Source organism: Balaenoptera borealis (assembly GCF_965194805.1).
Source record: "Balaenoptera borealis genome assembly, chromosome: 9".
In the NCBI taxonomy this organism is placed as follows: Eukaryota; Metazoa; Chordata; class Mammalia; order Artiodactyla; family Balaenopteridae; genus Balaenoptera; species Balaenoptera borealis.
In genome coordinates, this window is record NC_138873.1 from 108,944,252 (window position 1) to 108,958,683 (window position 14,432).

At 37.4% G+C, this 14,432-nt stretch overlaps 1 protein-coding gene and 1 pseudogene across 20 annotated transcripts in view; both read left to right on the forward strand.

Moving 5' to 3' along the window:
- Positions 1-12,843, forward strand: part of FAM135A (family with sequence similarity 135 member A) — a 121,266-nt gene extending 108,423 nt beyond the window's left edge. For all 19 annotated transcript variants that reach the window (XM_082404974.1, XM_082404961.1, XM_082404972.1 and 16 more), the window contains 2 exons: positions 5,154-5,267; positions 11,439-12,843. In XM_082404974.1, the coding sequence (XP_082261100.1) occupies positions 5,154-5,267; positions 11,439-11,644 (320 nt within the window). In that variant the 3' untranslated portion in view covers positions 11,645-12,843. The remainder of the gene's footprint in view (positions 1-5,153; positions 5,268-11,438) is intronic.
- LOC309634689 (homocysteine-responsive endoplasmic reticulum-resident ubiquitin-like domain member 2 protein pseudogene) lies at positions 5,275-7,359 on the forward strand (annotated as a pseudogene). The gene has a single exon. The product of its transcript is annotated as a homocysteine-responsive endoplasmic reticulum-resident ubiquitin-like domain member 2 protein pseudogene (transcript).
- Positions 12,844-14,432: the final 1,589 nt, after the last annotated feature.

Consider the following 14,432-nt stretch of genomic DNA (forward strand, 5'->3'; position numbering starts at 1 on the left):
TTAAGGAAGCATTTAAAAGCCTAAAATAATTTGAGTGATTTCTAAAGCAATTAAGAAATGTTATCTTTTTGTAAAATTCAGGTATTTATTAAGTGTGAATTGCCTTTGTTGTTTTGTGAACACAATAGATATTGTAGAGGGCTACAGAAATGTTACATTTAAAAGGAAATTATCTTTTTTGATTAAGGCATTACAATTATAAACAATGATTAAATTTTTTAAAATTTTTATTGCAGTCTAGTTGATTTACAGTGTTGTGTTAGTTTCAGGTGTACACCAAAGTGAATCAGTTATACATATACATATATCCACTCTTTTTTTTAGATTCTTTTCCCATATAGGCCATTACAGAGTATTGAGTAGTGTTCCCTGTGCTATACAGTAGGTCCTTATTAGTTATCTATTTTATACATAGTAGTGTGTATATGTCAATCCCAATCTTCCAATTTATCCCTCCTCCCCTTTCCCCCCAGTAACCATAAGTTTGTTTTCTACATCTGTAACTCTATTTCTGCTTTGTAGATAAGTTCATTTGTACCCTTTTTTTTAGATGCCACATATAAGCAATATCATATGATAACAATGATTAACTTTTATAGCAGGTTTCAACTAAAAAACCTATAGCATCCTACAGATTGCTGATAAAATATATCAATAATTTACACAATATAGTTGCAGCATGCTAGCATGTCCTCATTGAATATCAAGGGAAAGAAAGATGAGGGAACCTAGAGCAATGTGGAAGGTAAACAGTATACTGTATCTAGATGAGGTGACAGCAGTGCTGAGTAGTCAAGATTACATAGAGAGAAGGCCCAGGGGCTCTCCTGTATTCCACGATGAGGGCTCAAAAAGAGCCAAAGAACAATCTACCCATTGTTGGAATTTCAAGAACAAAATATCCTTATGTTAAGATCTTCCTAAAAACAGCTGCTTAGAATCTCTTTACCAGCTGTTGAATTCTGACAAACAAAATATAACAATTAAAGAAGTCTCCTGCTGTGCTACTATGGTACAAGATAATCTTTTCTTCCAGCAGATTACAGAGGTGTTTAATAATAGGTATCACTTGATTTGTAATTAACATTTGTAGTTTGTTTCTGAAAGTGTAGGAAAGCATCAGCATCAGCTTACATTATTTTAGGAAGCAAATTCTTCCAAATGTATTTAAAATAAATGAGTAAAAATAAGAACAGTTTAACATTGAGTAGTAGACTATGTCCATTTAGAAAGCACAGGGTTTCTCAGCCTCAGCACTTCGACGTTCTGGGCTGGGTGTTCTGTGTCGTCAGGGTCTGTCCTGTGCGTTGTAGGATATCTAGCAGCGTCCCTGGCCTCTACCCGCCAAACGCCAGTAGAGCACGCACCCCTCAGCACCTCACACGGCCCGCCCCCTGCTCGTGAGAAGCGGCCTTGTCTCCAGACACTGCTAAGTGTTTCCTGGCGTGCAAAGCCACCAGTTCAGAACCGCTCTCTTTGCCAGTTCCAGAAAGTAACCAGAGATGAGTCAAGATGAATTGCTTTAAAAGTCGTCAAATTTTTCAGAAAAAGAAATGAGCAGCCAAAAGTATCAGGAAGACTAAGATAATGAAGGTGAAAGTTACCATTACAATGTTCGTTCATATGTAAACCATGTAATTATGCAGTCCAGAAAAATATTGAACATTTACTTTAATCTTTTTCTTGGCAATCCTGGAAAATAACTAAAATATTTAGAAACTTTTCCAGTTAAACTGTCTCACTCTATAGATGGGGAAATCGTGTTAACTTTCCCAAGTTAGAGGTAACTTTTCAACCGAGAATGAGTCACCTTGGGCTGAGTGAAGCGCTAGCCCGAAGGCCAGTGGACGAGACCATCTCGGAGCAGGTAGAATCAGCGCAGGCGCAGAGAGGACGAACCTACAGTACAAGGCTCCCCAAATACACACCTCAGACACTGTCAGCAGCTGGACTTCAGCTCGGGCGAAGTGCTGCCATGATTCCCACCAGCAGTGCGCCTCGGGGGCTACCGTGCTTCTCTCTGAGTTTCTGCCCTCTCCAGCCAGCACTGCTAGACAGGAATGGGGACCAGAAGACTCAGAAAAGGGTCAGAGTCCGTTTAACTTGGTTCTTGGCTAATACAAAAAGCAAACCTTCCATACAGAAGCACGGTACTAGTAATAATACATCGTTGTTGAAAAAGTGTTATTAAAATAATTACTAAGTTTAAAATGCATTTTTAAAGTACAGTGCTATCTTGGGAATCACATTTAAAAATATGACAATATCGCGTATCTATGTCAGTGTCAGAATCTGTGATTGTATCTATTTTATCATCATGGAGTCTGAGAGTTAAAGGGTTTCTTGGACGTCCCCTCCTCTCCCTTTGTTGGTTTGCGTGCTTCCTCTGCACCGAGCTGCCTGAACCTGGGGAGACGTGGGTACTCCTCTCCAGGGTCTTGGTCTAAAGCCGTGATTCTCAGCCTGAGTGCCATTTCTCTGTAGAAGCACAGCGGAATCTCTGCGAAGAGCGATTATTTTGAAAAGTATATTTAATTTTTAATGTAATGACTATTACTCTTATAATGTAGACTATAGAAATAGAGCAGTGCCGAGAAATGGCGGGGGGGTGGGGCGGGGAGGTAATTGGAGGGGAGAATAAAGCCCAAGGACAGATTCATTGAGGGACTGATTTTTTTTAAGACGGGAAGTATAATACTGTAGTATTTTCCATCCTGATAAGAGTGATGCATCCAGAAGAGAAAATTGTTGATGCGAGAGAAGGATGGCACAGCAACTAGAGGCACGCCCATAAGCAGACAGGAAGGAGGAGTGGGACCTAGTGCACTAGTGAAAGGGCCGGCCTGAGGCAGCAGCGGGGGCAGGGCGAGAAGGTACAGATGCGGGAGGTGGGTTTTGTGTTACGGTAGAGTCTGCGGAAGCCCCTTCCGACGCCTCCGTGTGCCCAATGAGACAGGAAGGCCATAAGGTAAGAGAGAGGGGGACCTAGAAGACGCTGGTGGTTTCCGGAGAAGTACAGAGGTGACCATTACGGAGCAAGGCTGCCACCAGCTGTGCAGTGTCATTCCTGTCGATGTGATGGGAGTGATAACCCCCGGAGAGGTGCAGTGTGCTCACCTTTATGGAGGACACACATACACACCTTTTAGGTAAAAGAAGAAGCCAACTGTGCTGTTACATGGCTGGTTTCATGCAGTTCGGGATAAGATTTCAGTTAACAGCATCACAGTTAGATTCAGAAAGTACAGTACCTAAAATAACTGGGTTAGAAGTGAAGATGATGTACCATACGACCGTGGCTTTCACATTTTGGGCTTGTTTACCCCTCAAAAGAATTTTGGAAATGTTTGTATCCCCTTGTATAATTTTATGGTGACACCTAAAACTGTTTTCTATAATTTTAAATTGTTGCAAAGGATATATTTTCCTGCATATGAGGTAGTATATTTTTACTATATTCAGCTGGAGTCACAGACTTAGCTCATTTAATTTATGGAAAATATGTGCCATAAAATCTAACTGGCACAGCCATTTCTTATTGTCAAACAGTCGGTAACATCAAACTTACTTTTTGGAAGAGGAAGACTTCGTTCATATTTTGCTTGGTTCTCCCAGAGATTTTATACCCCAGGGCCATATACCATAAGAAGATCTGGTACAGATTGGAGAAATGTCTTTCTCTTGTAAAGTAGGAGAAGGAAAAGTCATTTGTAGAAAAGTGCTCATATGGAAGTTGGGATCTGGAAATCAATTTTCTTAAAGCTATAAATGCCCATCCACACCATGGAGAGTCTTAAGTTACCCCCGAGGGTAAGTGTATACCAGTTCACAGACCTCTGCTCTAGGACACACGGACGCTTCCCAAAGTGGCACCAATGAAGACTGTCATCAAGTGATGCCAAAAGGGGATGAATTTGTCCTGTGAAATGTGAAAATGAAGGGGGAAAAATCAATTTTTCTTAATCTTTCTAAAATATTTTAAACATGTTTGTTCAACTGAGTTAATTCCTGTTATAGACATTCTGTTATTTCACTTATATCTCTAGAATTTTATATATTCAAGTGGCCACAAAGTAGTATCTTCTCATTGGGAAAAGGAGGGATACCTTATATTTGACACAGAGGGTATATACTGTTTCACCTGGCTGTGTGTCAGTCTAAACTCTTACCATCATTAGGATCCTTAAGTTCCAAGGAAGACAGGGAGCTTCTACCAAGGCTTCCTATGTTCTGGAGTCACAGTAGTCCCCACAATTGGCCTGTCTCTAAGAGTCTGAATTTCAGTGCACATAAAGTATCAAAGTTTTATTCTGGAACATTCCAGAACAAAATTCTCTGTACTACACACCCAATTCTAATGTGTCACCATTATTGATTTGTATCTTATTTAATTATCATATAAAATTTTGATTTTGTGTATACTAGTCTGAGCCAAATAGTACATTACTGTAATTAGAACATTACTGGTATTAAAGAGGTCAAGAATGTGGTTTCAGTACTTAAATGAGTTATTTAGCAAAGTATCCCAAGGACACAAGTCCTAAATTCACGTAGTTTACTGAAAAATAAAAATAATTAAAATAGACCTGACAAAAGTCTGTTGGATGGATCACAAAAATTCGTTATTTTTATTGGAAAAATCAAAGTGTTTATCCTCTTGACATCATGCTTAAATAAGGAGAAAATATAAGTAATATTAGGCAAGAGTCAAATGAAAACTTAAAGTAAAAAGTCAGCTTTAAAGGATTTAAATAGGGTGTTTTGTTTGTTTTTTTGGAAGAATATATGTTTCTTTGGGGAGTAATCCTAAATATTGATGAATATCCTTTGGAAAGTAAAAGCGTCATGAAACACTTGTTATAGAATTTTAGCCCACCATATCCAGTCTCCCCCTAACCCCCAGACCACAATCCTTGCTCTCACTCAGTGCAAACACACATTTCTCATATCAGCACATAAACTACATATAAGGAAGCTGGGGATTTTGGTAGAGAATGTATAGAAATTTGGAGAAAGAATTCATCGGTTATTTAAAAAGGCATAAACTTAGTACTACCAAGGAAATAAAGTTTATGGTCACGTAATATGATGCTAATAAGTTATTTCAAATCTGGTTAATTATTGCACTGTAACTCAGTATTTTTTCTTCACAGGGCTTCACTATTTCAAAAATGTTGTACTAGTGGGCTCTCTGCAGGATCGCTACGTTCCTTATCATTCTGCCCGCATTGAAATGTGCAAGACAGCTTTAAAGGACAAACAGTCAGGTAACAAAGTAAATTAGAAGTATTTCAAAGAGCTACGTCTACACATGAGTTTCTCCCAAAGTTTTCTTGCAGTTGTCTTCTCCCTTCTTTTTGTTGTCCTCTCTTTCCTTCGACTTCCTTTTACACCCACTGATAGTAACAGCTATCCTTCCTCCATTTTTCTTCCTTTCTTTTTCTTTTGCTGCGTAAGATGTTTTGGCCAATGACACAGTAGTTGTTCTTTTGAAATCCTTTTTTCATCTAATTACCAATGCTTCTCCATTTTATTGCCTCAAAAGTAATCCATGCTTTAATTTCCTCCGGATGATTGGGATTGGTGGTTGCAGTAATGGTCATGCTGCATGTTTGGCTGTACTTTACTTTTAGTCAAAGATGGCAGCAAGCGGACTCATCAAGAAATGAAAGAGGAATAGTTACAATGTCTGATGCCACAAAAATACAAGTATCATAAGAGATGACTAGTCATCAGTTCCCATATGTAATGCAAGGAAATGTAGACAACCAGCTTCCTGGGCAGGCTGTTCCGGCTGGACTCCCAGGGTATCCCGCTTTCAGCCCACTGCAGATGCTGTGGTGGCAACAGATGTATACCCATCAGTATGATACGCGATATCAAGCTGCAGTTTCAGCTCAGGCCACATCAAATGCAAGTCCAGCCCAGCCTGCTGCTTCACAGCCTCTAAATGTGGCACATGTTCCTGGAGAAGAACCTTCACCGGCTCCAAACCTAGTGGCCCAAGAAAATCGACCCATGGATGCGAATGTTCAGAGGAACGCACAGGGAGGTCCAGTGCTGAACGAAGAAGACTTCAGTGGAGACCGGCTAGGCTGGATGTGCACGTCCTCACGGGCCGCCGTGCCCCCTAGCATCGTGTACTGCTATTCCTCTTTTAGTCGCTTCATCATGGTAATGGGAGCCATGCTACTGGTTTATTTACACCGAGCTGGATGGTTTCCTTTTAGGCAAGAAGGAGGTCAGCAACAGGCTCCCAACAATAATGCCCAAGTCAACAATGATGTGCAGAATGCAAACAATCTAGAACTTGAAGAAATGGAGCATCTTATGGATGATGGGCTTGAAGATGAGAGTGCAGAAGATGCAGGTGAAGATGCCAGTGCAATTCAAAGGCCTGGATTAATGGCAGCAGCTTGGTCTTTTATCACCATCTTCTTTACTTCACGAATACTAGAGGGGCCTCCCCAGGTTGCCAATGAGACCTGAAAAATTGTGCCGGCTGCAAAGGAGGGTCTGAATTTAGGAAAGTGTTTTAAATAACAGTGCAGTTTCAAAACATTGATTACTTTATTTTCATCATCATGTACAGAGGTGTTTTTTTCCTTAAAGCTTCTCATGCATATGAGTATTTTAAGCACAAATGGACTACTAAATGTGGGATTTTTTTTTTTAAGATCTTAACAGAACATAGTGTAATAATATTGGTCTTCCAGGTTTTATTAATTTCAATTATATATATTATACCAAGACAGACCTGTTTGTGTATCTTCTTTAAAGAGCTGCTTCACGTATAAATGTCTATAGCTAATATCTCAGCCCTTCAATGTATAATTTGAATAAATATATCTATTTTCTGTGAATTATCCTGAAAGTTTTAAACAGAATGACCTCATAGTTTTTAACAAAGAATATTATTTACCTAAAATGTGCTAGTAGCATCTTGCCCAGCCATAAGCAATAAACTTCTCAATAATCTTAATTTTGACATTTGAATAAGTGGAAACTTTCTATTTTAAGGGCATGTATCCCATCAATTGGAATTAGTACCTTAAAAAAAAAAGGCAGCTCTTCAGTGGAATTAATAGTGATATAAAATGTTTGATATAGGCAGTACTTTTATAAAATAAGATTCTGGAAATTGCTCCCTGTAATTTTTTAAAATAAAAGGTCAATTATGAAAAATAAATAAATAAATAAATAAATAAATAAAATGGACAACCTAGACGAAATTAATACATTTCTAGAAATGTAAAATCTCCATAGACTGAATCAGGGACAAATAGAAAATATGAACATATGATTACCAGTAATGAAATTTAATCAGAAAAAAAAAAAAAACCCTCCCAACAAACAAAAGTGCAGGACCACACAGATTCACTGGTGAATTCTACCAAAAATTTGAAGAGAGATAACAACTATCCTCAAACTATTCTAAAAAATTGAAGATGATGAAAGACTTACATTATTCTACAATGCCAGCATCACCCTGATACCAAAACCAAACAAAGGCACCACAAAAAAAGAAAATTATAAGCCAGTATCATTGATGAACATAGAAGCAAAAATCCTCAACAAAATATTAGCAAACCAAATTCAACAATGCATTAAAGGGATCATACACCAAAAGTGGGATTTATCCCAGGGATGCAAGGATGGTTCAGTATCTGCAAATCAGTTGATGTGATACACCACACTAACAAAACAAAGGATAAAAATCACATGATCACCTCAATAGATGCCGAAAGGGACTTCCCAGGTGGTCCAGTGGCTAAGATTCCACGCTCCCAATGCAGGGGGCCTGGGTTTGATCCCTGGTGAGGGAACTAGATCCCACATGGCCACAACTAAGAGTTTGCATGCTGCAACTAAAGATCCCACATTGCTGCAACTGAAGATCCCGCATGCCATAACTAAGACCCAGCACAGCCAAATAAATAAAAATAAATATTTTTTAAAAAATAGATGCCAAAAAAGCATTTGACAAAATTCAACATCCATTCATGATAAAAACTCGCATCACAGTGGGTATAGAGGGAACCTACCTCAATATAATAAAGGCCATTTATGTCAAACCCATAGCTAACGTCATACTCAACGGTGAAAAGCTGAAAGCATTTCCTCTAAGATCAGGAACAAACCAAGGATGTCCACTATCATTACTTTTATTCAAATAGCATTGGAAGTCTTACCCACAGCAATCAGACAGAAAGATAAATAAAAGTCATCCAAATTGGAAGGGGAGAAGTAAAACTGTCACTGTTTGCAGATGGCATGATACTATTTGCTTTTCTATGTACTAATAATGAACTATGATAAAGAGAAAGCAAAAAAAGAATCCTGTTTAAAATCTCATCAAAAACGATAAAATACCTACGGAATAAACTTAACCAAGGAGGTGAAAGACCTATACTCTGAAAACCATGAAACATTGATGAAGGAAATTGAAGATGATGCAAAGAAATGAAAAGATATCCATGTTCATGGATTGGAAAAATTAATATTGTTAAAATGTCCATACTCCCCAAGGCAATTTATAGGTTCAGAGCAATCCTTATCAATATACCAATGGCATTTTTCACAGAACTAGAACAAATAATCCTAAAATTTATATGGAACCAAAAAAGATCCCAAATAGCCAAAGCAATCTTGAGAAAAAAAGAAGAAATCTGGACAATCACACTCCCTGACTTCAGACTATACTATAAAACTGCAGTCATCAAAACAGCATGGTACTGGCACAGAAACAGCCACATAGATCAATGGAACAGAATAAAGACCCCAGAAATAAACCCACGCACCTATGGGCAATTAATCGATGACAAAAGAGGGAAAAACACGCAATGAGGAAAAGATAGTCTCTTCAATAAGTGCTGCTGGGGAAACTGGAAAACTACATGTAAAAAGATGAAATTAGAACATTTTCTCACACCATATAAAAAAATTAGACTCAAAATGCATTAAAGATCTAAATGTAAGACCAGAAGCCATAAAACTCTTACAAGAAAACATAGGCAGAACACTCTTTGGCATAAGTCATAGGAATATTTGCATCTGGCTCCTCAGGCAATGGAAACAAAAGCAAAAATAAACAAATGGGACCTAAATAAAGTTTTCAGTGTGAAAGCTTTTGCACAGCAAAGCAAAGGAAACCATCAACAAAACAAAAAGACAACCTACTGAATGGGAGAAAATATTTGCAGATGATACGACCAGTAAGCCAAAATATGTAAACAGTTCATGCAACTCAACATCAAAAAAACGAACAAACAGATTATAAAATGGGCGGAAGACCTAAATAGACATTTTTCCAAAGAAGACATACAGAGGCTAGCAGGCACATGAAAAGCTGCTCAACATCACTAATTATCAGGGAAATGCAAATCAAGATCACAATAACAGATACTGGTGAGAATGTGGAGAAAAGGGAACCCTCGTACATTTGTAGTGGGAATGTAAACTGGTGCAGCCATTGTGGCAAACAGTATGGAGTTTCTAAAAATTTTAAACATTATAGAACTACCATATGATCCAGCAATTCCACTTCTGGGCATATAGCCAAAGAAAATACTAATTCCAAAACTTATGTGCACTCCAGTATTCATAGCAGCGTTGTTTATAGTAGCCAAGACATCAGAGCAACCTGAGTGTCCATCAACTGAGGAATGGACAAAGATGTGTATCTACATAATGGAATACTACTCAGCCATAAAAGAGAATGGAATATTGCCATTTGCAGCAACATAGATGGACCTGGAGGGCATTATGCTTAGTGAAATAAGTCAGACAGAGAAAGACAAATACTGTATGATATCCCTTATAGGTGGAATCTAAAAAATAAAACAAACGAACAAATATAATGAAACAGAAACAGACTCACAGATACAGAGAACAAACTTGTGGTTCCCAGTGGAAAGAGGGATGGGGGAGGGGCAAGATAGAGATAGGAGATTAAGGGATACAAACTACTGGGACTTCCCTGGTGGCACAGTGGTTAAGAATCCACCTGCCAATGCAGGGGACACGGGTTCGATCCCTGGTCCGGGAAGATCCCGCGTGCCGCAGAGCAACTAAGCCTGTGTGTCACAACTACTAAGCCTGTGCTCTAGAGCCCGCAAGCCACAGCTACTGAGCCCACGCACCACAACTATTGAAGCCCTCGTGCCTAGAGCCCGTGCTCCGCAACATGAGAAGCCCACGCACCGCATTGAAGAGTAGCCCCCGCTCACCACAACTAGAGAAAGCCCGCTTACAGCAACAAAGACCCAACGCGGCCAAAAATAAATAAAATTTTAAGAAAAGAAGAGATACAAACTACTATGCGTAAAATAAATAAGCTACAAGGATATATTGTACAGCACAGGGAATAGAGCCAATATTTTATAATAACTTTAAATGGAGTATAATCTATAAAAATATTGAATCAATATGTTTGTACACCTGAAACTAATATAATATTGTAAATCAACTATACTTCAATTAAAAAAAGAAGTAAATTTCTAAAAACCGTTTTTTATGAAATCTAAATGATATTGATCCCTCTTTTAAACACCTCTCTGCTTTCTCTAATTATGCTTCTGTATATTATTCGCTTCTCATCATTCCTCCAGGCTACATCCTGCCTCGCCCCTGAAATTTAATACCTGCCTCCCTAAAATTCACGTTTGATGGATATGTGTTAGCATTTCATCTGTTAGTAATATAGTAATGCATGAGCATTAAAAACTGTTTTGCCACTTTTAAGGCAGTTTGTGCTTGTATGTGTATATGTATGTAACCTTTACCTTTTATGCTTTGCATGCCCTCAATAAATCCATTGTAAGAATTAACCAAAAAGAGGGAGAGAAGAGCACAACTTTGAAATTAAAAGCAAAACCAAGCATTAAATAAACCTGCAGGCAAAAAAAAAAAAAAAAAAAAATTCTCAATTTGACCTTTGAGCCAAACTCAGATTGTTCATCTCATTATGGGAAGTTGCTCTTCTTTCTCAAGATAATTTGGAAATATGTGGAATAACGTTGGCTGCCATGGAAACTTTTTTAAAGTATTTGCTCTTGACTCAAGTTTTAAATTTTGTTTTATCAGAATGTCTCAGCATGGCTCCTTTACTTTCATAATGAGTCATAATTGACTTAAGGTTGAAGAAAACTATTTGCTCTGTTATATTCATTGCTTTTAATTAAAAATATCAAGTTGGCAAGAATAATGTATGATAAATTTATTTTACTTGACTAGATAAATAATGTGATTATATTTTCTGTAAAACAGTCTCAAAAGTGATATTCAAGTGATATTTTAAAAAAACCCTTTAAAAGACAATTTTCTGCTTTAAACGGAAATAATGTAACTAAATTTTATAAATTATATAAAAGTTGGCATAGAATTTTTTTTCAGTTCTTCTTGTGAACCGATTTTCCTTTTTTCTATTTGTTCCATAGGACAGATCTATTCAGAAATGATCCACAACTTGCTTCGCCCGGTTCTGCAAAGCAAGGATTGTAACTTGGTTCGATATAATGTCATCAATGCATTGCCCAATACAGCTGATTCACTCATTGGGAGAGCTGCACATATAGCTGTTCTGGATTCGGAAATATTTTTAGAGAAATTCTTTCTGGTTGCCGCCCTCAAATATTTCCATTAGGATTAAATGCATTGGTAGAGACTTGACAATTACCTCATTCAACAGTGATTCAGATAATGTATTATATTAAACTGTAGATGCTGATAAGTTCTAAGAAATATTTATACCTTTTTATATGGAAGATAATTTATATCATCCATGTTTAGAGCTTTTTAAACATCAACTTTACTTTCTAGGTAATGTGGCTGTGCAATATTTTTTTAATTTTATCTTTTTACTTTTCTATTACTTTTTCATATATTTTGCTACATAAGTATTTCAGTGAAACTCTAAGCCCATATGTATGTCTGATTGTTTATTATTGGCTTTCCACAATCCTCACATCAGACACATCGTATTAGAGGCCATTATTGCTAGAGTAGCATGGGATTTTAAATTTTCTAGTATTGGGGTATTATTTAGTTAATCATAAATTTTACTTTTAACATTTTACTATGTTTTAACTGGAAATAAAATTGTGGCTGCTAAAATATATTTTTTGAAATCAACTCTTTTGCCCTCTCAAATCGGGTAGTTCATATATGACAACGTTATGAACATTTTCTATAAAAGAATCATTATTACTGTTGCTAGTAAACATATGTCATGCCTATTAAAATATATTTTCTACTGGTGATTTCAACATTATTTCTCATATTGACTTTTATTACTGGAACTTTTCATGTTCATTTTAGCAGCATCTAGAGATTTTTGAATGTTTGAATGCCCTCTGCCTTGATTTGGTTGGAATTTTGCTAAATTTGGAAATGTTGCTTGAACTTTCCGACTACATTTCTTTAACTTTTTTCATGGACTTCCTTGTATGTACATAATAATTAAATGTTGAAATTTATGAACTACTTTTATGAATTTAGATAATTTTTAAATATTGTTAAAATTTGTTGAACTAAAGAGTAATGTAAATAAAATAATTCATGTTTCAAATGGAACAAAATAATTAACTTTACATGTTTGGTGATACAGATGCAAATGTTTTGATATATGGAGATGTAAAGTCTTTTGACTTTATTCAAGGTGCTGAATAGCATTAAATTCACTATTTTCCTTTCTTGTTTTACTTGTGAAAAAATAATGCACTAAGGATAGATAGGCTTTTGTAAGTGTGTATTGTACAATTGATGCATGTTTATTTTTAGCATTGTGTTGTTGCCTCTGCTGCTAATAAATGAACAAATGACTATCTGGAGGAACAGCTAAAACACTTGCTTATTTTCAGAATACTAGAGGTATATTTTTATTTTTGCTATACACATTTTTCATCTTCACATTCCTTGGTCCTGAGTTTGAAATACAATACTTTTTTTCTTTTATTTCTTTTTATTTCTTTTTTTTAACTAAAAAAAGAAGTTCAACTTATTCTAAGTTTGAATAATCTTTCAGATTTATCAAAGTATTCATTCTTATTCATAATCATATCATTCTTTTTAAGGGAAGACTGCTCTTATGATCATAGTAGGTTGATTGGTTGTTGGTTGTTTTAATAGTTTTAAAAGCACATCAGTGATTATGGTTTCAAGTCCAACAGATTTAACTTCTGATTTACCAGGGAAACTGTCATATGCTATTCACCTCCAAATTCAGAGTGCAGGGGTGGGGTGGGATTCTGAGGGAGAGAGGCAGTGATCGTAACTGACTCTTAGAGAATAAATCTCACTGAAGTGTGTACCATTAAGAATTCTGGGTTGCAGACAACAAAAACCATTGGGATTAACTTAAGCAGAAAAAGAATTTATTGGAAGAATATAGGTAGCTCACAGAATTGATGGAGAGGCTGGAGAACCACTCTTGGAAAACTGGTAGAAACCGAGGAAGCTAGACTATGACCAAAATTATAGGCAAGTTCCAACTCCAGGGGAGCTGGAGGTTCGTGTATGTTTCTGCCAGCAGGGATGCCTCTGAAAACTGGATCCCAGACATCCTCTTACTTGCATCACTCATTCCAGATTCAGAGTCTGGTGAGATCATACGACTGACGGGCTTAGTCTCGTGCCAGCACCCAGGCTGTCAGGCACCCAAGACAGTGAGTATATCGGACTTCGTCAGCTTCCCCAGCAGAAGATGGGACTGTTTCTCCTGCCAGAATTCACTAAACCTGTGGAATGGGTTTGATGACTGAGCACCAAATAGAAAAACACATCAGAGGTCTAATACAGTCCATCTCTTTGCCTTTCCAACGTCACAAATAACCATATTCACACATTTTTTAAATGCTTCGTCCTGACATACTGCTATTATCCCCCATCCAGTTTCAAGTCCAGGATTTCAGTGTTATGTCCATTTCTCGTCTGGTTTTGTAATGATCTTGCCTCAGTGGTGTGCAGCCCACAGACAAAACTGTGACTTCATCACCCGCCCCGCCAATATACCAGGAGAGAAAAGAAATTATTAACTACATAAGCACACGCATGAGCCAGTGAGGAAGAAACTACAGCTAGAGCAGTGCTTTGCAAGTTTCCTTGATGAACTTCAGGGCCCCAGGACAGACCAACTGAAGCAGGATCTCCAGGGTAGGGTGTAGGGAGCAGCGTGTTTTATGTCCCGAAGCTCTCTGATTTCAAACCAAAACGAAACTGTGGTAAATAGAACCCTGAGTTCTGCCACTGGCCATTAAGCTAGATGGCTATGACCTGTCACCAGTGCCACTTATTCCCTGTTTTCTTTGTGCTCAACCAGCGCCTCAGCCAATCAGATTTCTTTACCTTTTGGGTGACCCAAGGATCTGAGGCTTGGGTGGCCTTGCCTCTATATGGTTGCAATAGTCTTTGCTTAATGTTTACAATTCAACATG